Raw genomic sequence first — 26,844 nt, forward strand, 5'->3', positions numbered from 1 at the left:
CCCCACTGGGACATTGCCGCCTCGCTGCTTTGCTAAGTGCTCATTCAGCACTTCCACAGTTTTTAACTGCGCGGTTTCTAAGCCAAGTTACGTTACCATTTATGTATTTGTATATCATGAGGCTAACACGATGATACCAGAAACTTGTTGACGACCTGAAAACGGAGGTCGAAGACAGCCTGGTCACTGAACTGAGGCTTGAAATTCAAGGCGGGTTCAATATGCTTTCTCCGGCAAATATGTCCCAAGCTTCTAATCGCTTCCAGTTCAACAACAGACCAACTTTGAAGAGATTTCGCGAACGGGACAAAGTTTCTATTTATTATTTAATCAGACTAAGGCCGAAGTGGCCTGTGCGGTATATAAGAGTCTTCTCCATTCGGCTCGGTCCATGGCTACACGTCGCCAACCACGCAGTCTACGGAGGGTCCGCAAGTCATCTTCCATCTGATCGATCCACCTTGCCCGCTGCGCACCTCGCCTTCTTGTGCCCGTCGGATCGTTGTCGAGAACCATTTTCACCGGGTTACTGTCCGACATTCTGGATACGTGCCCGGCCCATCGCAGTCGTCCGATTTTCGCGGTGTGAACGATGGATGGTTCTCCCAGCAGCTGATGCAACTCGTGGTTCATTCGCCTCCTCCACGTACCGTCCGCCATCTGAACCCCACCATAGATGGTACGCAGCACTTTCCTTTCGAAAACTCCAAGTGCGCGTTGGTCCTCCACGAGCATCGTCCAGGTCTCGTGTCCGTAGAGGACTACCGGTCTAATTAGCGTTTTGTAGATTGTCAGTTTGGTACGGCGGCGAACTCTATTCGATCGGAGCGTCTTGCGGAGTCCAAAGTACGTACGATTTCCAGCCACTATGCGTCTCCGAATTTCTCTGCTGGTGTCATTTTCGGCAGTCACCAGTGAGCCCAAGTACAAAAATTCTTCTACCACCTCGATTTCTTCACCACCGATGCAAACTCGCGGTGGGTGGCTCACATTGTCTTCTCTTGAACCTCTTCCTATCATGTACTTCGTCTTCGACGTGTTGATGACTAGTCCGATCCGCTTAGCTTCCCTCTTCAGTCTGATGTAGGCTTCCTCCATCTCCTCAAAGTTACGTGCCATAATATCTATGTCGTCGGCGAAACCAAATAGCTGGACGGACTTATTGAAAATTGTACCACTCGTGTTAATCCCTGCTCTTCGTATTACCCTTCCAAAGCGATGTTGAATAGCAAACACGAAAGACCATCACCTTGCCGTAACCCTCTGCGGGTTTCGAAGGGACTCGAGAATGCCCCTGAAACTCGAACTACGCACATCACCCGATCCATCGTCGCTTTGATCAACCGTGTCAGTTTATCCGGAAAACCGTGTTCGTGCATTAGCTGCCATAGCTGGTCCCGATCGATTGTATCATATGCGGCTTTGAAGTCGATGAATAGATGATGTGTGGGCACGTTGTATTCGCGCCATTTCTGCAGTACTTGGCGAATGGCGAACACCTGGTCCGTGGTGGAGCGTTCGCCCATAAAACCCGCCTGGTACTGCCCCACGAACTCCCTTGCAGTTGGTGCTAGTCGACGGCATAAAATTTGGGAGAGTACAAAGAGGAGGAAGGACAAAGAGGACAAAGTTTCTATACCATCTTCTGATCGACCGTCGAAAGTTTTTCGTGGCACTAATCCTTCTATCAGTGTACCTGGTACTTCGGGTAGAGCATCGAATAGTATCGAATAGTTATCGTTCATCTCCTTCAAAGTTGGTGTCAGTCAAGAATGGAAATCAAAAGCTCTGGACCCATCAGTTTGGGCTTCTGAAATAGAATTCCGGGAGTTTGTAGAAACTAGCTCCAGTGTTCGACATTTTTGGAAGCCGGGTCATAGAACCGACCCCGGTACATCGAACAGTTTAAAAGTTCATAAATATCCTGCATCAACATTAGCACAGATCCAGCAATAACAGCCAGCACAAATTCAATTCCAGTTCATTCATTCCCTGTGACTGCTTCAGACACTTCAACCTCGGTTGCATAATTAGTCAGTAGCTATGTTATTTACCGTTGCGATTGTAACGCTTCTACTAGTAATCTCCGTAGAGGCGGCGGTGTACTAATTGCTGTCATATCGGAACTGCAGTGTATTTAGGTTAACCTCGTTGATTGTGATTGCCTTGAACAAGCAACTATTCGCATTATTCTGCCTCAGTTCTCGCTTTACGTTAGCTGCATCTACATTCGCCCAAACAGCTGCCATGATATCTACACGAAACACGCGGATTCTATTAGGCAAATACAGAATCGTGCCGATTCCTGCGACGTCATTGTTTGCCTCGGAGATTACAATCTGCCGAATCTAGTCTGTCATTTCGATGATGAAGTTAACGGATACTTGCCTATCAACGCGTCAACTGAGCAGGAGCTTGCCCTATCAGAGTCTTTGTTATCCTCCGGTCTGCATCAGATCAATGATCTTCTGAACGCGAACGGAAAACTTCTTGACTTGGTGTTCGTAAGCGATCCATGCATCATAGATCTCTTCGGGTAGTCATCTGCTCTTTTAAAAACTGACCCTCATCACAAGCCATTAGTTTAAACCGTTGACGTCCGTTCGCGCGATGCAGAGCTGTGCCAATATCTACCATTGACTACGATTTCAAGAGGTGTGATTATCAAATCGTCAATGCACGGATTGCTGCCCTGAACTTGTGTGGGGCGAGACAGCCCTGTTGTATACCACTCTATATTATATGCTGTTTATGCCGTCTTGGTGTTGCTGTCGAGCAAGCAGCCAAGCATCGTTCTCCCTCAGTTAGAGTCCAACAGTGATCCGAGTAAGGCGATACCTTCGCCGAGTGCAATAATGCGCAATGGGTGATTTCCTGGCGCAGCAGCAAGCTACACATTTGGCGACAGTGGCAGGTTTTACTACTCATTTTTTGTTAGTATCAAGTGGAATAATGTTAAAACTAATGTGCCTGATAAAAATACTGCGTCATGGAAATCACCCACTGCGCAATCTCAGAAGAAAAGGTAAATTCCTGAACCAAGAAGGATGTTTGCTTTTTGCAGTGTTTACGTGGGGACCGGTGCTCCAAATTGGGAGAGACGCGGTTGCGTAAGTAAGTAAAACGGAGAAGATTCGAAATTGTTTGCGTGTCTTGAGTACCGCAATGGCGTTTGGCCAAAAAAAGATGAAATGATTGGCGAGTTTGGAGGACCGCCAAGAAAAGATTAATTGTTTTGCGAGTTTTGAGGACCGCAATGGCGTGTTTGGAGGACCGCCAAGAAAGGATGAAATGATTGGCGAGTTTTGAGGACCGCAATGGCGAGTTTGGAGGACCGCCAAGAAAAGATTAATTGTTTTGCGAGTTTTGAGGACCGCAATGGCGAGTTTGGAGGACCGCCAAGAAAAGATGAATTGTTTCGCGTGTTTTGAGGACCGCAATGGCAAATTTGGAGGACCGCCAAGTAAAGATGAAATGCTTTGCGAGTTTTGAGGACCGCAATGGCGTGTTTGGAGGACCGCCAAGAAAAGTTGAAATGACTGGCGAGTTTTGAGGACCGCAATAACGTGTTTAGAGGACCGCCAAATAAAGATGGAATGATTTGCGAGTTTTGAGGACCGCAATGGCGTGTTTGGAGCACCGCCTAGTAAAGATGATTTTTTTTGCGGGTTTTGAGGGCCGCTATGACATGTTGGGAAGACCATCAAGTAGAGATGAAATCATTTGCGTATTTTAAGAATTGCTGTGGTATGTTTGGAGAACCGCCAAGTAAAGATGAAAGAATTTGCGTGTTTTAGTACCGCAATGGCGTGTTTAGTGAACAGCCAAGTAAAGATTAAATGACTTGCATGTTTTGAAGACCGCCAAGCAAAGTAAAAATGATTAGCGTCGTCGAGTCAAGTACGAGACACTGAAGACGACCACACAGTTGTGGTCGAAATACGTATCTGCAAAGATATAGAAATAATTGGTGGAATTAAATGGAGTTACATAACTCGTCTTAGACGGTTGATGATTAGCGTGTTTTGAGGACCATAATGGCGTATTGGTAAGCTCGCTAAGTGAAGCTTGAATGATTTGCGTGTGGAAGAACTGAAATGTCGTGTTGGGTGGACCGCCAAGAAAAGTTGAGATTTTTTACGTGTTTTGAGATCCGTAATGGCGTGTTGGGAAGACCGCATAGTAAAGTTGGAATGATATGCCAGTTATGATGACAGCCAGAAAAAATTGAATAGCTGAAGGTTTGCGAGTTGGAACACAGATCAAAGCATGTCATGGGCGATTTGTTGTTGTTCATAGTTGAAATGGTTTGATGACGGAAAACACAATGGTGTGTTAAAAGCACTAGAAAACACAAAGCAAGTTTCTGAGGAAACAACAATGGGGCGTTGATCCTAAAGTATCATGCTGTTTTAACCGAGGTTTTGACAAGGCAAGTAATTTGATCATTTCAGTTAAATTCATTTGACTTGCCAAAGGTTGAACATGTTCAACTTTCTTTTCGTGCAAGTGAGTTGAACGGAGGAGTTTAGATGTTCAAGTCAAGCGACTTGCTCAATTCACTTGCGTAATCTAAGCTTAGTTCAAGATTACCAATGACTCACCTGGTCACGTATCAAATATCCAGTTTACCTCAGCCTAGCAGCCAAAGTACCAGTACCATAAGTGCCAAATCGATGTTGGTGATAAAACAAAACACACACTACAACATAATGCATAATAATCTGCCAAATTCAGCTTATTGTAGCATGGTTCTACTGAACGACCGAATAAAAAAATGCGAATTAAAAAAAACTGCAAAGGCACGTTGTAAGAAAGTAATATTGAAGTTGTGGATGCCGCAATGACGCTTTTGAAGAGCCTTGATTTCAAATTGCAAAATAAAGTAATGTTTAGCAATTGTGATATCCCATCTATGGCTCTGCATTTCAACTTCGTATTCTATAAGCAGTGGCAATCCTACGTTTTTGCTCACAAGGCTAACTGGAGACCCCAACTTGGTGCAGCTAATATCGAATGTCAGGAATAACATTGGATGTATCTCCAACCATGGTGGTTAAATAATACCCAGAGCCCTGCCCAGATCTTAATATTGGAGTCCTAATGTTTTGGAAAACTTGCTCGCAAATTTGAAGAAATGGATTATGCTTGAGTTTTAATTCATGCGAAATCACGATGTTTCGCTTCAAAAGCGAATAGAATTAGTCGACGTTCTTGTCTTATGAGAAGAACACTGCATTAACAAAGTAGAGCCTGAGCATGATAACCTTACATGTCGTAGTTGCTACTCCGTGTTTTACCAAAACAATTGCACCTCAATGTGCTCAGTTCAAAAGCTCTAGGGGGGTTAACAAACGGCGCTGGCCACGTCCTTTCGGGCTACCGTAGATGTAAAGGAATTGATAAAAGATGCAGTCACTCGCCACATTGTAAACCAAGAACACTTCTGCACTCGCCACGAGAATATTATTGGAATCTAGCGGATAGGTTCTATGGAAGAGGCTCATCTTGATTAACAGGTTGCAATGGATGCCAAAACGAGCTTCCTTTCGCTCTTTTCGATTTCTAACAGTTACGGCTAGAATTAGTCAAGTTGTAGATAAAGAATAGAAGATGGAACCGGTATTCAGTCTATTTTTAATCTTAGCGATTGCTAAAACATGAGAAATATATGGAGAAAAAAAAGTAGGAGAATTGAACTTGGGATTGATTCCACGACTAGCTGCGTATGAGCCAGAAGTAATTATCATATGATCATATGACCTTCCCGTACATGTTATGAGCACACTACAGAATAGAATACTAAAAATAAATCTGTATCGTTTTGTTATGTTCGTTTGCTATGGCATTTAATGCACGAATGTGAACTTTCGAATAAACTAACAAGATTAGTTAAGGCGACGTTGGAAAGGGGAAAAACGAGTATTTCAAATTACACGAACGGTTTCGATTCTTTCGGGTACATTCAGAGAGTTACGCTTTGGTATGGAATAACTCTATTAGTATGATTTGTTTAAGGACCGCTTAGCAATGTCGGAATTGGTGCTTTGACACGGAACGACAAGATAGAGGAAACCTGCTACAGTCATGACCACCTGGAAAACGATGTACATGACAGGAAAAGACATAAAAGAAGACAATGTAGCTGCACCATGAGTTTGCATCGATGGTGATGCCAGTCTTGTCTTGAGATGTATTTATCATTCAGATACAGTTTCATATAAAAAAGAATTTGATATTTCGCTAGCCCTGATGCTCCCTTAAATATCGTGTCAAATTTGATCAGTACTCGGAATATGGCACATATAGTGATGTCGATCACTATTTTTAGAGAATGTGCGTGTGATTGAATAACGGAAAAAAAGAGCGGATAATAAATGCAGAATTTGCTTATCTGCTATATGTGGCCGATAATTTTGCTTGTGTAAGGAATGAAGGCTTTTGAACGAATGCGAAGATGCACAAGATAGTGGTGCACTGCTAGCGTGTTTTGTCGATGCGAGATAGCTGGTGTTTATGCCATCATAGCATGCAAGATATAGGCTAGAAACCCAACTTCGGACGAAGTGCGCTAGATTCTCATAAAATTGCATAAAAAACGCATCATTTAGTTTGACAGATCAAACTCCGAGAGAAAGTTCGTTTCAGAAGAAGTTCGGAGCTGAAACTAGGGCGGTTATTGTGTTCGCGTACTTTGTTTGACTGCAGATCTACGGAATCAATACCAGCGACGACAGATCCAGTCAATTTATTTGTTTCGCGGGTGACATGGACATTGTCGGCCGAACATTTGCAAAGGTGGCAGAACTGTACGTGAAACGTGAAGCAACAAAAGTTGGACTGGTGGTGGATGCATCGTAGACAAAGTACATGCTTGTGGGCGGAACCGAGTGCGACAGGGCCCGCCTGGGAAGCAGTGGTACGATAGACGGGGATACCTTCGAGGTGGTCTAGGTATTCGTCTACCTTGGATCCTTGCTAACGGCTGATAACAATGTTAGTCGTGAAATACGAAGGCGTATCATCTGTGGAAGTCGGGCCTAATACGGACTCCAGAAGAAACTGCGGTCAAAAAATATTCACCACCATGTGACATGTACAAGACGCTGATAAGACCGGTAGTCCTCTACGGACATGAAACATGGACAATGCTCGAGGAGGACTTGCAAGCACTCTGATTATTCGAGAGACGGGTGCTTAGGACCATCTTTGACGATGTGCAAGAAGACGTTGTGTGGCGGCGAAGAATGAAGCTCTACGGCGAACCCAGTATCCAGAAGGTAGCTAAATCCGCAAGGGTACGATGGCAGGACATGCTGCAAGAATGCCGGACAGCAACCCTGCAAAGATGGTGTTCGCTTCCGATCCGGCAGGAATGAGACGGCGTGGAGCACAGCGGCGAGGTGGGCAGACCAGGTGCAGGCCTCAAACCGTGTATTGTCTGTTTAGAAGTAAACTGAATAAATGAAATGAATGAACCAGCGACGACGCATCTGTAGGGATTAAGACGGGTATGGTAAATGACATAAACCGAATAAAGTTCATATATATTAGCCATTAGCATTAGCCCTAGATGGGAAAGTGACAAATGAGAGAGTGGAATATTTGGTAGGAGGTCGTGGTGTTGAGTTTATGTGCTTCGCTCAGCAGCTGGAGATTGACGCGCCAAAATTGTAATAGAAAATCGTACTTACAACCACCTACAAAGTGCGATGGCCCTCTATGGTTTGAAGACCAGGAAGACCAACGTACAAATTGAATCTTGGAGCATATGAATGAGGTGAATGAACAACCGTTGGAGGAAACTTCATCTATTCAAACCGGAAATATCTGTTCGTTGCCTGAATATAAGACAATATTCCGTAGAAAATGGTTTTCGATTTCCTTGGCCTTGGAATGGTGCCTTCGGCAAATAAATCTTTATAGTGGTATTTTTACCGAGTGTTTAATTAAATTTAAGCTCAATAATGCATGTACAAAAAAAGAGAAAACCAAGGACAAGTTATAATTGCAAGAGCCTAATAAAAAAAGCCGGAGAGAAAGGGGGATGTGTGGGGCGAGACAGCCCTGTTGTATACCACTCTATATTATATGCTGTTTATGCCGTCTTGGTGTTGCTGTCGAGCAAGCAGCCAAGCATCGTTCTCCCTCAGTTAGAGTCCAACAGTGATCCGAGTAAGGCGATACCTTCGCCGAGTGCAATAATGCGCAATGGGTGATTTCCTGGCGCAGCAGCAAGCTACACAGAACTGTAATCATGCCTATGCCTCAATCGACGATTCTGTTACCGCGTTCTATTGCATCATCGAGCAGACATCCGAGAAAACGGTCAAAATTTACCGACCATATGAGAAGTACAATCAACCCTGGTGGACGTCACAGCTCCGGAATCTTCGCAATCGTCTGCGGAAATGCAGGAAGAAGTTCTTCCGAAACAGGATTGAAGTGAACGCGACTAATCTGCGGTTAGCTGAAGATGAATATACTCGTATGCAGCATGGTCGGTTCCGTGAGTACATGGAAAGTCTTCAAGCAAATTTGAAAAAATGATCTTTCATCGTTCTGGGCCTACATTAAAAAAAGGAAGGGGTCGAACAATATCCCTTTTGACGTCACTTATCGTACGCTTTCCTCCCGATCACCTTTCACAACAGCAAATTTGTTTGCCAGCTTCTTCCGCTCAGTACATGACGACAATCCTCCTCCATTGTACATGGTGCTAAGTCTGGTGCCTATGACATTCCCTCTGGAGTACCGCAGGGCAGTATTCTAGGTTCGCTCATCTTTATTCTTTTTGTTAATGATATATGTAATAACCTGAGCTCCAGAAAACAGATTTATGCGGACGATTTGAAAATATACCGTGCCATAAAATTGCTTGTAGTCTATTGTGCTTTGCATACTGATATTGTAAATGTTACAAGAAAAAAATAAAGAAAACTAATCAGCGCGTAAAAAATAAAGACGTGGAAAATTACACTATTTTAGGCGTACATGGATCTTTTCCAACTCGTTCGTCCTAAATGTATGCAATTTGCATAACATTATGACACTTATTCGTATAAATAGTGGCATAATGCTTCAGGTATCAGGTATCAGAACGTCGGCTCCAGGGGCACGTTCACCTCAATTTGGGAGATTTGTGCCATCGCCTTCACAGCCTTTTTCATCACACACCTGACGGAAAAGGAAGCAAATAAAAAGGAAAGGAATGTGGATGGGAGCACAACGGGAAAGTTTGGAAAAGGGCCCTTGAAGAGAGCTTACAACGCATAAACGTTCAAGAGCTTATAGCTGCTTACCACAACGGGTTATGAACAACAAAATACTCTGAAGGTTCAGGTTTCTGAAGTCAATTTCACTAAGTAAGTGTTTACCAAATATTTGGAAGCGCAATTGTGCATAGACTGGCAGTTACATATTAGATGATAAGAAGTTCCATAATCGGATTCACAACTATCACAAACAGATGATTCAACGCGTTGAATATTTGCCATGTGATAGTTCGGTCGGCAGTGACCTGTCAAGGCCTTGACTAAGACACTGCCATTCTGTTTAGACAGATTAGCTATAGCTTGCTACTACCGGAGATGGCTCCCAGATGTACAATTTTGTTTGATGACATGAATCCAGACTACTCCAATGCCATTATTTGTGCTGAGTAACAGCACAAGAGTTGATCAAAAGCTTCACCCGTAACTTGGATATTGGAATAGCTGGCTCAGGACCAATAAAGTCATGCGATGCTCCATTACGAGCTAACTCATCAGCCAATTCGTTTCCAGCTATGGAAGAATGGCCATGTACCAATATAAGGTGTAAAGTATTAACTGAATTAAGTTCCTCAATTTGAGTTCGACATGCGATTACTAACTTCGACCTTGAGTTGGCCGAGGCGAGAGCTTTAATAGCTGCTTGGCTATCTGAACAGAAGTATATTACTTTGCCCATAATGCGTTGCTGCAGTGCAGATTGCACTCCACACATGATGGCAAATATTTCCGCTTGAAAGACAGTGCAGTGTGTACCTAGTAAGTGTGACTGTTCCAATCTCAGCTCACGCGAATAGACGCTTGCACCTGCTCTACCTTCGAGGAGGGAGCCGTCAGTGTAACAAACAATGCCGTCCGACATACTTCTCTCCAAATAGCCAGATGTCCACTCATCCCGCGAGGGGAATTGTGTTGAAAATGTCCTATAAGGAAAACTACTAACGTGTGTGAGATTAATTTACATAACATTATGACACTTATTCGTATAAATAGTGGCATAATGCTTAGTAAATTGCATATATCCAGGCGGGAGCGGGCCATTTGGCATAAAGTCATTTGGTATAAGGTCATTTGGTATAAAGGCCATTTGGCATAACGGACATTTGGCATAATTGTTACCAGCGTCAAAAGTAAGGGTCTTTTGGCATAACGGACATTTGGCATAACTTTTCTTTGCGTTCGCTGAATGCGGTGCGCGTGGGAAAGTGGTGCGGGAAATACTCCGGAATAGTAAATATAACACCCGTCGATAACAATATTAAAAAGATATTATCCTCTTGTGGAAAGAATGCATTTGCAATGCAATGTAAAAGTAGGCGCATGCCCGGATTAGAGCAATGGTGGATATGATATCTTCTTTAAAAGTAGGCGTTTGGCCGTATTATGGCAATGAAGGATGTGATCCCCTACTTTAAAAGTAGACGTTTGCCCGGATTAAGGTCATGGTCGATGCTATCCTTTCTTTAAAAGAAAGCGCTTGCATGGATTGTGGCAATTGAGGATGTGATCCCTTTTTGCAAAGTAGGCGCTTGCCCGAATTATGACAATGGTGGATGTGATCCCTTCTTTAAAAGAAGGCGCATGATCGGATTAAGGCCATGGTAGATGCGATCCCTTCTTTAAAAGTAAACGCTAGCATGGATTATGGTAATGGAGGATATGATCCCTTCTTTAAAAGTAGGCGCTTGCCTGGCTGGATTATGACAATGGTGCTTTGCACCTGGTCTGCCCATCTCGCTCGCTGCGCTCCACGCCGCCTCGTACCTGCCGGATCGGAAGCGAACACCATCTTTGCAGGGTTGCTGTCCGGCATTCTTGCAACATGTCCTGCCCATCGTACCCTTCCGGCTTTAGCTACCTTCTGGATACTGGGTTCGCCGTAGAGTTGGGCGAGCTCATGGTTCATTCTTCGCCGCCACACACCGTCTTCTTGCACACCGCCAAAGATGGTCCTAAGCACCCGTCTCTCGAATACTCCGAGTGCTTGCAAGTCCTCCTCGAGCATTGTCCATGTTTCATGTCCGTAGAGGGCAACCGGTCTTATTAGCGTCTTGTACATGACACATTTGGTGCGGTGGCGAATCTTTTTCGAGCGCAGTTTCTCCTGGAGCCCGTAGTAGGCCCGACTTCCACAGACGCGCCTTCGTATTTCACGACTAACGTTGTTGTCATCCGTTAACAAGGATCCGAGGTAGACGAATAGACGTCTATCGTAACACTGCTTCCCAGGCGGGCCCTGTCGCGCTCGGTTCCGCCCACAAGCATGTACTTTGTCTTTGTCGCATTCACCACCAGTCCAACTTTTGTTGCTTCACGTTTCAGGCGGGTGTACAGTTCTGCCACCTTTGCAAATGTTCGGCCGACAATGTCCATGTCATCCGCGAAGCAAATAAATTGACTGGATCTGTTGAAAATCGTACCCCGGCTGTTACACCCGGCTCTCCGCATGACACCTTCTAGCGCAATGTTGAACAACAGGCACGAAAGTCCATCACCTTGTCTTCTCAGTTGGCAACCGCTTCTCGTGCGCGATAGTCGTGTTTTCGGATAGCTCGCTACGTTCTCACAGTTTATAGCATTTTTTGTGGATCCTGTCGCGAAACATTTTTTGCATTCGTCGCAAAATGTCTTCGAACAGGCGAAACACGCTAGTCGTCGATTTCAGCGTTCTTCCGACACGACCTACGCTGGAACAAGTGAAGGAAGTAATCGACGTCGATCTTAAACTCAACATGGCGGATGTTAGAAATATCCAATTGCACAACTTGCGAAACTGTGTGCTCATCGAATTGAACGATGCAGGGTTGGCATTGCGGCTGCAAAAAGAGCACCATCTGCGATACACATTCCGATGCCAGGGTATAAAATATTATATCCCTATATATGTAGATGGCCCCACTACCACCGTGAGGCTACATGACCTGCCACCATGTATGTCTAATACAACCATCACCCAACACATGGAGCAGTATGGAAAAGTTATCTCCATACAAAACGAAGTTTGGAAGAATTTCTTTCCTGGGGTACCGAACGGTGTCAGAGTGATACGGATGAGGATGGAAGTGCAAATACCATCGCGTATGGTGATAGACAACGAATCTACACTAGTGACAATCCGAGGCAAAAAACAAATTACATCGAGCGGAGGAACTCAGCAAGAAAAACGAACAGTTTCTAACATTGCCGAAAAACAGAGCAAAGACGTGGACGAAAACGAGTATCGCACCGATACAATTGAAGCTACCCCGCATGCGGCAGATCACAACATCAGCGACAACGATGAGAACGACGACGACGACGACGCACACAACAACCCACAATCCGGAGCCACGGCAAAGAGACGGCTGTCGACTGGAACAAGCGAATCGATCGAGGCTAGATATGAACAAGATCGGAAAAGATCGTGTGATGATGAGAGCTGCCGAGAAGAGTTGCAGTATAGTGGAGAAAATCTGTCCGATTCAGGATGGAAAGTGTACAACACTAGGTCGAAGAAGAAATGAAATGTTGTATTGTAATGGGTAATGGGAGGGATATTTTTGGATACGGCATGAATGCACTCTAGCAGTGTGAAATGCCGCTAATAAAAACAAACAAACAAAACATCACCTTGTCTTAGTCCCCGGCGCGATTCGAACATACTGGAGTGTTCGCCCGAAATCTTCACACAGTTTTGCACACCATCCACCGTTGCTTTGATCAGTCTGGTAAGCTTCCCAGGGAAGCTGTTCTCGTCCATAATTTTCCATAGCTTTACGCGGTCTATACTGTCGTATGCCGCCTTGAAATCAACGAACAGATGGTGCGTTGGGACCTGGTATTCACGGCATTTTTGAAGGATTTGCCGTACAGTAAAGATCTGGTCCGTTGTCGAGCGGCCGTCAACGAAGCCGGCTTGATAACTTCCCACGAACTCATTCACTAATGGCGACAGACGACGGAAGATGAAAAGTAGGTGTGTGACCTGAATTGTGGCAATGGTAAATGTGAACCCTTCTTTAAAAATAGGCCCTGCCTGGATTATGACAAATGGTCAATGTGACTCCTTTATAAGTAGGCGCTTGCCGGGAATAAATCAATGTTCAATCAAAGGTAATTGCCTATTTCCGGGGATTAAACCACCCGACTTGGACGTTAATTTACAATGTTATGAAAACTCATATGTGAATATGTACGTTATGTGGAAGATATTGATTTGGAAAATGTATTGGAGGTAACCACTTTCCCTTCGATGGGACTCGAACGCATGACCCTACAGTACGCTAGACTGGTGCTTTAACCAACTAAGCTTCGAAGGACCTCCGTCGGCCTTCGCAACCTAGCGGCTACTGAACGAGCTCGAGATTCCCAAATTGGACGCATAGTCAAATCACTCGCAATCCATTTCTCAAGCCAATACTTCCACATGTGTATTGTACACGTCCACATTAGAGGAGCGTGAGTATTTAGAATGTCTGGCGGCTATACACATTCTTCATCAGCAACGGTACTGATCAAGTGAGGTTGTGTAAGCTATTTGCCAGTCGGTCGTCAAGCTCAGACCCGACCGCATTGCGTAGGCAAGAGCACGCAACTCAAGTTCAGTTCAATCAAAGGTAATTGCCTATTTCCGGGGATTAAACCACCCGACTTGGACGTTAATTTACAATGTTATGAAAACTCATATGTGAATATGTACGTTATGTGGAAGATATTGATTTGGAAAATGTATTGGAGGTAACCACTTTCCCTTCGATGGGACTCGAACCCATGACCCTACAGTACGCTAGACTGGTGCTTTAACCAACTAAGCTACGAAGGACGAAGGATACACATGTGGAAGTATTGGCTTGAGAAATGGATTGCGAGTGATTTGACTATGCGTCCAATTTGGGAATCTCGAGCTCGTTCAGTAGCCGCTAGGTTGCGAAGGCCGACGGAGGTCCTTCGTAGCTTAGTTGGTTAAAGCACCAGTCTAGCGTACTGTAGGGTCATGGGTTCGAGTCCCATCGAAGGGAAAAGTGGTTACCTCCAATACATTTTCCAAATCAATATCTTCCACATAACGTACATATTCACATATGAGTTTTCATAACATTGAAAAAAAAATAAATCAATGGTAGATTTGATCTCTTACCCGAGTAGCACAATTCAGCAGCAGTAACTCATATGTGACTTGATTGGTTTTAATAACTCGTCAACGACAAGTGTATTGCTTGAGTTTTTAAAGTTAGGCTTTTGCCCGGATTAAGGCAATGGCGGATTTGATCCGGTTTTAAGGCGCATGCCCGGATTGAAGCAATGGTGGATGTAATCCCTACTTTAAAAGTGGGCATGTGGCCGGAATAAGTCAATGATGGATGTGATCCCTCTCTCGGAAGTAATTCTGCCGTTTTGTTATTTCGTTCTTCCGGAAAATGTCTACCATCAGTCTAAATTTATCAGAAAACAGCCTCGACCCACTTTATCTACGTTAAACATTACATGAAATATCCCTTTCGCTTTCACGGTTCGAAATTATGCCAAATGACCCACTTTTTTCTTGCAGTTCAAAATTATGCCTAATGTCCGTTATGCCAAATGACCATTAAGCCAAATGGCCTTTATGCCAAATGACCTTATGCCAAATGGCGTTATGCCAAATGACTTCATGCCAAATGACCCAGACCCTTAAAAAAGGATGGTCGGTTGATAAGACAGCCGATAGGTCGCCAGGTGACGAAGTGGCCAACATCGGACGATGTGGCAACCAAAGAGTGACCCAGGCGAACGATAAAGTGTGATGCATCCCACGGGATGATAATACGGCAAGCAGATGGTGGAACGGTGTGGTCACCAGCAGGTGTCCGATCGAAAATACTACCTTCAGGTCGTCGTAAGATGAGGCAGCTGACGGATGCCTTGGCAGTGGTACAGCTAACTAGCGTACGGGCGAGCCGGCGGCATAACACCATGCAACCTTACCCCAGGCTAAGCAGTGATGCGAACAAAAAATGATTAGACAATGCGGCCGTACGTGCACTGGCAGCCTAGCGATAATGCGGTCAAACAATAACGTAGTAGAAAACTGCAGGCAGTTAACGAGCAGCCGAACAAGAGTAGTTGGGGTATGGCCGGGCGATGAAATACGAGACTAACTGTTGACCAAGTTTGATGTCAAGTTATTTCACACTGGCAGAGGTCGCAAAATAGAATCTCTGACAAAAGGTCGAAAGGACATGAGCTCGTAAGACAAAAGATCGAAATGATAAAAGGACGAAAGGACAAAAGGTCGAAAAGACAAAACGTCGAAAGGGACAGAAGGTCAAGAGGGCAAAAGTTCGAAAGGAACAAAAGCTCGAAAAGGACAAAGGCTCGAAAAGGACAAAAAGTCGAAAGGGACTAAAGGTTGATCTAGAACAAGTTGATAACAAGTTGCGTGTACAGTCGGGATTCGCTGGTTGGGATTTTAATACTTGGGTCACTTTTTAGTTGAACCTCCGCTGGTTGGGTCATGCCCCAACTAAAAAGCAACCGAGTCGAGCAACAATGGAGTCGATGAATAAATACTTTTAATATGTAGTTCGACTACGATCTATTTTGTGAGTCGGAGTCTATTTTGTGATTTGACAGTCTTGGCCGAGCAAATTTAAACAAGCTAGCGATCCTTCGAAAACAATAAGTTGCGATTAAGGTGGGTTGAGTACCAAAACAAAGCTTTGAAAGTATTGGTACAATAAAAACTGTCATATACTGTAGTAGTATTGGTGTTGTATTGGTGTTGTATTTATAAAAAAAACCCTGATTAATCCACCTAGCGGTGATGATGCCTTTCTCGCTCGTTCAAAAGGGTTGACAAACATATTTTTCACATTTATTAACTTTGCCTTACTTTGTACCGTTAAATGCACAAAAACGATCCAGAAAAATGAAACACGATCCATAAATAACATCTGAATGTTCCATAAAACGCTACCTTAAATCCAAAAAATAGCTTAGGCGTATCCATAAAGATTAATTTTAAGATCCATAGCTAAGCATAACTAAGCTAAAAAATAAACCAAATAATTGGAAAATAAGTATGTACCTTTAAACATGATCAAGAAAAACAATACCATTCCTGCTGTTTTCCCATCAGGCAGTTGGAAAGGGATCCAGAGAAAACTACGTTTTGATCGATAAAATACAATTTTGGGCGATTTTTAGCGTGAGTATGATCCAAAACTTTGGTAATATGATCCATAGTTTTGGATATATGATCCATAATGTTGGTCATTTGACAAACTTTCGAGTGTTTCTTGTTTTGAAGTCAGAATCCAGCTTAGGCTTCTGCCACCCAATCAATAAGATAGCCTTTTTAAAATTATTGTTTTGAATAGTATGATTCTTCATATAGATAAGAATTCATTTTTTGCTGATAGCAGTTCCGTTTTTGTCATTGACATTCAACCACTTTTAACTAAGATTTACGAATTTGATCCGACTTAATAAAATTTGAAGGGAATTCTACTATGGTTGCTTTTCTTCATATGGAGGCATTTCGGAGTGATTAACGGAAGGTTTTATTAAAATTGATTCATATTAATTTGTTTTTGTATATATTATAATGAACTGATCTAAAATTATTTATCAGATCACTCTGTACAGGTAAACTATCACTGTACAAAATCTGATAGATTACTCGTGACAGAGCTGGTGTTACCGAAATCAGCATACTTGGGCCAATAATGTCTAATACTTTATATCATACTGATTGCATACCTGATATTATTCTATCAGGAAATCAAAAATCGTTGATTGCCTTAGAGTGATTTGTTATGGATTATAGCAAGGATGTTATCGATCATTTAGTAATTTGCGTTCGATCATTTAGTAGTTTGTCAATAACTCATTCCAGAGGATAAATGTCGAAAAATATTCGCACCAGAAGTCCACCATAAAACACGTTTAAAATTTAACTTCTGGTATGAGTAATCGACAAACTAAATGATCGAACTTAGATTACTACATGATCCAAAACATGCTTGGATTGTAGAAAAGTTTGGATACATTTTCCATTGACTTGCCAAAAAGAAAATTTTTCTTCAAATCCGCATGTCAAATACCGAATCTCAGCTTCAAACAGATGTGTTGTCACTATGAATGGGGTTCCAATTGGTCTAGCGAAGTCCAAGATTTAGGACTTATGTATAGCATGAATTAATTAACTATCAAAAACCACACCGAAGGTATGCAAGCGAAAAAGTACGAATATAGTAAGTATTTATAGAAAATCAAAACCATTTACTAAAATAAACTGTTTTATTTACAAACTAATTGTTAGACCAGCCATGTTTTACATATACTGTGCCAATATGAATTATTTGCTGCAACGCCAGGAAAAATGCATTATAGTGGATTCAAAATAAATGTTGAAATTGATTCTGAAGTTGCTTCCCTGCACACCAAAACATTATGAATATTATGTGACATATTTGAATGAATTGACACAAAAGCACATGACGTAAACTCAATCGTATATGTTTTTCAACGTCAGATGATTTAAATATGCCACGGAACCTAAAAACATAGCACCAGGTGCGTTGCCGCACGAATGCACAAGCAGCCGATGATAAGTGCAAATTGCATATAACCTGTTTTACTTCGATCACCACTCATCCAAGAAGTAAAGATAGCTGAGGGGTAACGTTCTAGCCTCTCACTCAGAGAATCTGTGTTCGACGCTCGTTCGGTTCTCATTTTTTCTTTCAAAAACATATTTATTTTCTATAACTCAATACCACATTTTTAACATCGTTAACATTAAAACATCGATTCGTCAAATCTGAGAGGCGAGAGCACTCCCACGCAATCCAACACCACCAACAGGTAGCCGAAGTATAACATATATATGTTAGACTACATATCTACACATGTCTTTTAATCGAAATAATTAGACTTTCATGTTGCCAATCTAAAAGAAAATTAAATTTCAAACACGAAAAATCTGTGTTTTAACATTTTAACAATCATTTTAAAATTGACGCCCTTCACCCTTGCCGGGGTGATGGGCCAATGGGGCGTGTTGGTGATGCTTCCTTCTGCAATATTCATCCAACGGCAAGCGCTTGAAGCGAATGTAGTGACGTTTTATTTTAGTATTAGCATTTATTTTAGTATTACAAAAAATCCTGGATATAGAACAAAAAATGTTTCCAGTTGGCAAACATTCGAGTGCTTCCCAGTTTGAAGTCAGAATCCAGCTTAGGCTTCTGTCACCCAATCAATAAGCTAGCCTTTTTAAAATTATTGTTTTGAATAGTATGATTCTTCATATTGGTAAGAATTCATTTTTTGCTGATAGCAGCTTCGTTTTTGTCATTGACATTCAACCACTTTTCAACTAAAATTAACGAATTAGATCCGACCTTATAAAATCTGAAGATAATTCTACTATGGTTGCTTTTTTTTCATATGGAGAGCATTTCACAGTGAAATGCTTAATTTTAATTAGCTTTTGTATCCAAAATCCAAAAGATCCAAAATTATTTATCAGTTCACTCCATACAGGTAAACTATCCATGTACACAATCTGATAGATTACTCGTGACAGAGCTGGTGTTACCTAAATCAGCATACTTGGGCCAATAATGTGTAATACTTTATATCATACTGATTGCATACCTAATATTATACTCAATTAATTTAATAATTATCAAACCTATACATTTAGTAGTTTGTCAATAACTCATTCCAAAGGTTGAATTTCAAATGTGATGTCCACCATTTCTAGTGCGAAGGTTTATACAAAATGATAGCGCTAGTTTCAGTAACTTATACTGACTAATAATAACTAATAAAAAAATGTTATTACAAACTAGTGCTTTAAATCGATTATAAGTTAAATTAAAACAACAAACTGTAGGGCAGAGCTGTCGATAAATTTTCGCACCAGAAGTCCACCATAAAACACGTTTTGAAATTTAACCTCCGGGATGAGTCATCGACAAACTAAATGATCGAACTGAGATTACTACATGATCCAAAACATGCTTGGATTGTAGAAAAGTTTGGATACATTTTCCGTTGACTTGCAAGAATGGAACATTTTCTCCGAATCCTTCCGAAACTTAGCTTCTCCCACATAATCCGAGTGATATTTGAGAACTTCAAACATATATGTTATCACTATGAATGGGGTTCCAATTAATTGGTCTAGCGAAGTCCAAGATTTAGGACTTATGTATAGCATGAATTAATTAACTATCAAAACCACACAGAAGATATACAAGCGAAAAGGTAGGAATATAGTAAGTTAATATTTGTAGAAAATCAAAACCATTTACTAAAATAAATTGTTTTATTTACAAACTAATTGTTAGAAAAGCCATGTTCTACATATACTGTGCCAATATAGATTATTTGCTGTAACGCTAGGAAGAATACATTACAGAGGATTCAAATTAAACGTTGAAATTGATGTTGCTTCCGTGCACATCAAACACTATGAATATTAGGTGGCATATCTGAATGAATTGACACAAAAGCACATGACGTAGACTCAATCGTATATGTTTTTCAACGTCAGATGATTTAAATATGCCACGGAACCTAAACACAGCATCCGGTGCGTTGCCGCACGAATGCACAAGCAGCCGATGATCAGTGCAAATTGCGTATAAGCTGTTATACTTCGATCACCACTCTTCCAAGAAGTAGAGATAGCTGAGGGGTAACGTTCTAGCCTCTAACTCAGAGAGCCTATGTTCGACGCTCGTTCGATTCTCTTTTTTTTCCGAAAACATATTTTTAACCAATTTTTCTTTTCTATAACTCATTACCAAATTTTTAAAACGACTTCTCTGCGTTAAAGATTAAAACATCGATTTGTCAAATTTGAGAGCGGAGAACACTCCCACGCAATCCAACACCAGCAACAGTTAGCCGAAATCTTCACCTATATGTTAGGCTACATATTTACACATGTTTCTAATCGAAATAATTAGACTTTCATGTTGTCAATCTAAAAGTAAATTAAATTTCGAACCCGAAAAATCTAACTATTTTCGGCTAAAATGTGTTTTAACGTTTCAACAATTATTTTAAAATTGTCGCCTTATATCCCTTACCGGGTGAAATAAAAAAGCATCACCCGGCCCCCATTTTGTTTACTCGCTTCCGTCAGGGCCAAAGCGGTGTGTTGCCGATGCTTCCTTCTGCGATATTCATCCGACGGCAAGCGACTGAAGCGAATGCAGTGCCGTTCGCTCCCGCCGAAATGTGCTTGCATAGCGTCCTCACGTACACCAGCTGCGCTCCCATACGCTGATTGAACGCTACAAAAATAGCTGCCACGTGAGAAGTTCACTCGTATATAGGGTATGCGAGCGCATGATAGCAAAATAATAGAAAAAATGGGCTTGATTACGTTTAGTAAAGAGAAACGTTATTAATTATTGAACAGTTTTATCTTCGTTAGAGGTAACCCAAATAAACACTTATAGGGCGATCATGCCTTCAGTGAAAACAATGGATTCTTAATAATATTGTTCATCATTGCATTTCTTAAAGTTTGCTTTACTTGAAGCGACACGTTGTAATTATGCCATTATGAATACTAACTGAAAACAATAATTTCCCAACAAATTGACTTTCCTACCTATATACTGCCGCCGAAAGCGTAACTGTTCCATATTTTCTTCCATGCAAAATCAATATTGGACGATTATGCTTGCGACGGCAGTACAATGGAGCTCAAATTTAGATTAATTATCAAGGCGAAATGAATCCAATTTCATATCTAGCAAATTCAAAGTTTGTCTATCAGTTAATGCATTAAAACTATCAATTTAGAACCACTATTGATTTTATCAAATATATTTTCTTTCATTGATTCAATAATACTTCCAATATTGGTACCGTTACCCTAGCAGAGTGAACTCTGTGGCTTTGAAAAGAAATGAACGTATACCAATTTGATGAATACTGTACAACTTATATTTACTCATACCATGTGTGTCCCGATGGTTTAGTGGTATAGTAAGCGCTTTCCACCCCAAAGGTCAGCAGTTCGAATCTAGGAAAATTCAGTGTAGAATATTTTGCTGTTTTTTTATACGCTAAAACAGTTTTTTGGCCATAACTCCAGATTGCGATGAGCTATTGATCTAATTTTCAATAGCAAACAATGGGACTGAATTCCGCGTCGACTGCAACTTGTTGCGAGCAAATCGGACAATGGGAAGTTCAAAAAAGTGTGTCTACAAATTTTGTACACATACACACATACACACATACACACATACACACACACACATACATCCACACATACAGACATCACCTCAGTTCGTCGAGCTGAGTCGATTGGTATATAACACTATGGGTCTTCGGGCCTCCTATCAAAAGTTCGTTTTTGGAGTGATCATATAGCCTTTCGGTACAACTTTGTTGTACGAGAAAGGCAAAAAACATAAAATATTAGTAGGGTGGTTCAAAAAACGACCCAACTCCAACACGCTCACTCGATTGGCCCTGATGAAAGCGAGAAAACAAAATGGGGGCCGGCTGATACTTTTTTATTTCATCCAGCAAGGGATATAGAACGTCAATTTTAAAATGGTTATTAAAGCGTTAAAACACATTTTAGCCTAAAATTGTTTTTTGGGTTAGAAATTGAATTTACTTTTATATAGGTAACACGAAATTTGAATTATTTTGATTAAAAAACATGTGTAGATAAGGAGCCTAACATGTAGTTTTTTTAAATTCTAACCCTACGTATTTAAAAGTTTTCAACATATCACTGTTAATAACATTTTAAAAGCATTTTAAAATATGCTTCCTATACTTCACCATGTTGAAAAACAGTGATTTCACGCACACGTTCGTCGCCGCTAGATGGCAACAGCGCGGCTGCGTCAAAGCGAATTCCGTCCCATGTTCCGAGTGTCCTCCAAAAACTGAATCGAACAAAACCTGGTTGAGCACAAGCCGGTTTGTATGAAAACTAGCATGGGAAACTAAACCTTTCATTACACTGGCTACAGCGCCTCCCCTCCAAATGCTGGCGAAAAAAGAACCCACATAGCTGAAAGCAACATTCCAGAGACTTCACTGAACGAAAATCGCACCGCAGGAAGATCCATTGATTACGTAACACAAAAAAATAGCATTTCATACCCCGCTCACCACCATGTCACACTTTCTGTATGAAGTATCTGCCCCTGGTGCAGATATCACAGACAAATTCTGGCTATTTTGTTGAATTACACGTTTTACTGATGCTTTCTGAGAAGCCTGATTATTATGCTAAAGACTCGCAACCTCGATTAAAATCGACTTCCAACTATTGGAACGACCATTCAATATGCATTGTCTATGGAGTTAAAGCTCTTGAATATTTTATCCGGTCATATGGTCTCCCCCCTCGCCACAGCCCAATGACGGAGTGCCACAATCAGAATAATGTTAAATTCAACCTCGTCATATCAACTGTTAGTCATACAAACCTGAAACGACCTGTGAACGATAAGCCCTTATTTAAACCAGCCCATCAAACGACACCCAAAATATGAAAAATAATCGACTGAGCCTGGCGGAGCAAAATCATTTTTGAACTACTCTAGTTATGAGTATGAGTTTGCTGCTATCGGTGCCGCCGGTGTTTACATTCGATCCGCGATCAGTTTTTAATCGTTTTTTCGGGCAAAAATAACAGTTTTTATAAAGTTTTCGATTCAAACAAGTGACTGATTTTAAAAAGTGATGTTTAATTTGCATTCCATCAACATTTCGGGCTGCTCATGAGCGGAGAAGTGAGTAAAAACATTATTTTTCCAATACCCTTTGAGAAGAAGTGAAGTGCAGTGATAACCCCACCAAATCGCGAACGGCTATTAAATTGGCACGAAACTGCTGATTTATGTTATAATTCGAGCAGAAATACATAGGTCTCTTTGGAGAAACATGTTCATTATCACGGGAAGTGACTAAATATTCTGTGAACAGGTTAGTAATTTGAATATTAAACTTTTGTTCGATGCTGTTCGATGCATTCGAATGTTGATGGGAGAGGAGTGCGGGAGGTGTGGGGTTGACCCGTGGAAGGTCCGGTGCCATATTGACGGCCATCGTGGTACTCTTCCAACTATGTCCTTAACCAATTTTCTAGGAACCCAAACGGTACGTTTTAAAGTAAAAAGAGAGTAGCAAAATGTGAAATGTAAGAATTGGGAAATAAAAAGAAGAAATGAGACGTGAGGAGTAAACAGCAGGAAACAAGAAGTGAAATTTGAGAATTGAAAAAGCTCAAGACCGAGAAGTAAGAAGTGAGGAGTGAGAAAAGTAAAGTTTAAGAAAAGAAAAGTGAAGAGTGAAACGCGAGAAGCAAGAAATGAGAAGTGAGAAGCGAGGCACAAGAAGTAAGAAGTGAGAAATGATATGTGATATATTCAAAATTTCATTTCGGTTGGGCTAGTTTTTTAAAATCACGAACCTTGATACGTCGCAAAATGGGTTTCGGAGCTAATCGAAATTTGTGTTGTACTGCGACTGGATGAAGACGAACGAAATATATGTCGCAGTTTGCTCGAAATGAGAGCAAAAATGTACGAATCGAGTGATTCGATTCGAGATGCACAATGTCCGGAGCCGGATTTTGATGATACAATTGTATCTGACATCAGACATTAATGATTTAGCCTATTTGTATCAACATTGTGGGCATTTTCGCTTTTCATCAAATGTTTTTAAAAATAACACGTTTTTGACCGTACCTAATTCCGCTCTAAATTTCACGAAGCGCTGATAAAAAATATCCATTCTTTGAAGAATTTTCCAAAGATCCAATTGATCACAAATCGTATCGGATATATACCTTTGAAAATTGATTAGTTTTGGTTCATCATGGAAGAAAATTTAAGTAGAGCTTTGCCGCTATTTAATGTGCTCAATGTTATATGCTCATGATCCTATTATATGATGTATTAAGTAATGATGTATCTGTAATTAGTTAATATTTGTAATCACGTTTATGGCAGTGTCTCCATCTATTTTGAGAGTAACCCAACACCGCCAAAATATGATATGATATTCCGTTACAACGATATTTCCATTCAATATATCGGTTCTATCGAAACTTTGATTCGATTATCGTATATAATCAAACATCGATATTTTACAATATCAAAATGTTCCTACATATTTAATACATAAATTGAAACATGTAAGTAATTTAAGCTCATTGAATCCAAGTTACACATGCATTCTGTAAAGTACTTTGGCATGTTTAATTCTATATATGTTTCAGAAAACATAAATCCCGACGATACTGGACAAACTTTATCCCCTTTTCTCAGTCAAAGATATATAAACTGACGGGGTTTTTGCCCTCTATCTCAGACTCTCATGGAAACATACAATGATATAAACTTACGCATACTAATCATGTACTTTTTTTATTATATCAAACAATCCTTCTTTGAAGTAAAAAAACAAATGATCATGTTGCTCAAGAATAGAAGAAATGAAAACCCTAAGGAATCACTACTAAGCTTCTAATTTAATTTTGAAGACCACGTTCATAAATACGAAACTATAATTAGCAACAGAATATGACTGTTAATGGGTAACGCAGGTCGCTATTCCTTATTCGTTCGGTTAAAAAAGCACAAAAGGAGATCACAGAAATGCTCCAATTTATACCATTCCTCCTTCGAGTATTGGTTAGTCTGTTGGGCATCTAAGCCCTAATAAGCAAACGCGCCCAAGCCCCAAACTACTTGAATGGGCTGAACACATTTCATTCTTGATTGGATAATAATTAACGGTTGGGTAGCTTCGCCGGTCGTCATCCGGATACATGTTTCGTTGCGGGCAAATTATTGCCGTTGGCAGAATCCATGACCTCTAATGTGAATACCATGCACCAAAGTTTCCCGCCACCATGACGGTGTTTCAGAGATCGCATTATTTGGTATTCTTCAGAAATCTCCAAATCTAAGTTAGTTTTAGTATTAGTTACTACAGTTCCATACCGTTTTTAACAACAGATAACTTCTATCTTCTACTATTGAAAGAAAATTTACAGAAGCAAATTTATTGCTTCTATTGCCACCAACCTTAAAATGGAAACACGAAAAACTGTCTTGCGATAATAATTGAATAACTGTGTTGCGATAATAATGAATTTGCTTCAAACGGGAAACGACTGCGTGTATCGTGAATTGAGAAAGACTCGATTAATGACCAAATCGTGACCCGTGTCATCACAGCATCTCACATTTGGTCCATCGAAATTGCCGACTGTGATGCAACAAATCCCTATAATTTCCATTTCCATGCGGCTGAAGGGCACTCACTTTTCGGCTAAGTGCGGCTTTGTCTTCCGGACTCGGCAGAGGCTCCAACAGTACGTTGGATGGATCACCTGATGGAGCTCAAACACTCGCGTTAACTTTCCCGCTTTGACGGATGAGTAAAAACGATTAGTCATCGACGAAAGCAGAGAACTGTGTGTTGACTGATTGTCGGAACCAATCTCGATTGAAGCGGTTCGATTTGACACCACGCGAATGAATTGTCATTAGTCATTAGGTCTTTCTCTTTCGTAAATAAAAGACCCCTTTTGTCCCGTGAATAGAAGGCTAGCACTGTCGATTGATTGCTTTTTTTGCAACGGGTTATTTGAAAATTTGTATAAACGTGGGGATCACTATAAGGATGGAGGTTTTACCGCCACCTCAACAACCAGTGTCGAATTGAAGGGAGACAGTTCTGAAATCTGGGAAATAAGTTAATAAATAAATAAATAGAAAAATATGTATCCCATTTTGTTGGGAGAATCGAAACGGATTTTTATTTTTATTACGAGCCAAAATAATTTTAGATGGCCTCACAGACTTTTTGCCACAGCTCCTACATATGGTCGTCCGACTCTGTTAACTCCCAATTACCAACCATTAGGAAAGTGCGCCTTGTATGGGCCACACTTTCGCGGCGAGGTGTGATTCAAAACACTTCAAATCATTGGCACATTCCCTGCCGGTATTACAACACAACAGTTCAATCGATCGTAGAGTGAAGCTAAGCGCACCTATACTTGCTCCACTTTGGTGCTGCTATTTAGTGAGGTCTTGAGCAGGAACGCGCTTTGGGCCTCACACACTGGAGTGTCCCAGCAGCGTTAGGCTCACGTTGCCCTGTAGAAAGCATAATAATAAATTGAACTTTTTCAGTCAGACCATGATAATGGATCGAGAAAAAGGGGTGGGAAATGGTTTCAGTGTGACCATGCTTTGGCCGTGTTCTTTTCTATCCATAATATTTCTATACTGTCGTGTTGGGGCCAGTAATCAGTGAAAAATGAAAGCTTTGATTGCTATTATTGCCCTCAATTGGCTTCATTCGAGGAGGTATTTAAATGTGCTAAAAGGTTGAATCATTGAAATGAATGCCATGGCAAAAGAATCAAAAATAGTTGAAGAATACAAAAGATTCATTTTAGTTGTCAGTAAATTTAACTACCCTATAAGAAATAAGAAATTCTAGAAAGCGATTGCTATATGGTCGGGGATCTGCCAAACCGCACCAAGGGAAGATCCATTAATTACGTAACGCAAAAATTGGCCATTTTCAA

At 41.1% G+C, this 26,844-nt stretch overlaps 2 protein-coding genes across 4 annotated transcripts in view; one reads left to right on the forward strand and one right to left on the reverse strand.

Annotated features, from left to right (window-relative positions):
- LOC134210204 (paired box protein 6 homolog) overlaps nt 1–26,844 on the reverse strand; it is a 345,781-nt gene that overhangs the window by 13,400 nt on the left and 305,537 nt on the right. The window lies entirely within an intron of this gene.
- LOC134218539 (uncharacterized) lies at nt 11,897–12,775 on the forward strand. Its single transcript, XM_062697672.1, has one exon. It carries the CDS (start codon nt 11,897–11,899, stop codon nt 12,773–12,775), a length of 879 nt encoding a protein of 292 aa, XP_062553656.1.

This window comes from Armigeres subalbatus, chromosome 1 (assembly GCF_024139115.2).
Source record: "Armigeres subalbatus isolate Guangzhou_Male chromosome 1, GZ_Asu_2, whole genome shotgun sequence".
Classification (NCBI taxonomy): Eukaryota; Metazoa; Arthropoda; class Insecta; order Diptera; family Culicidae; genus Armigeres; species Armigeres subalbatus.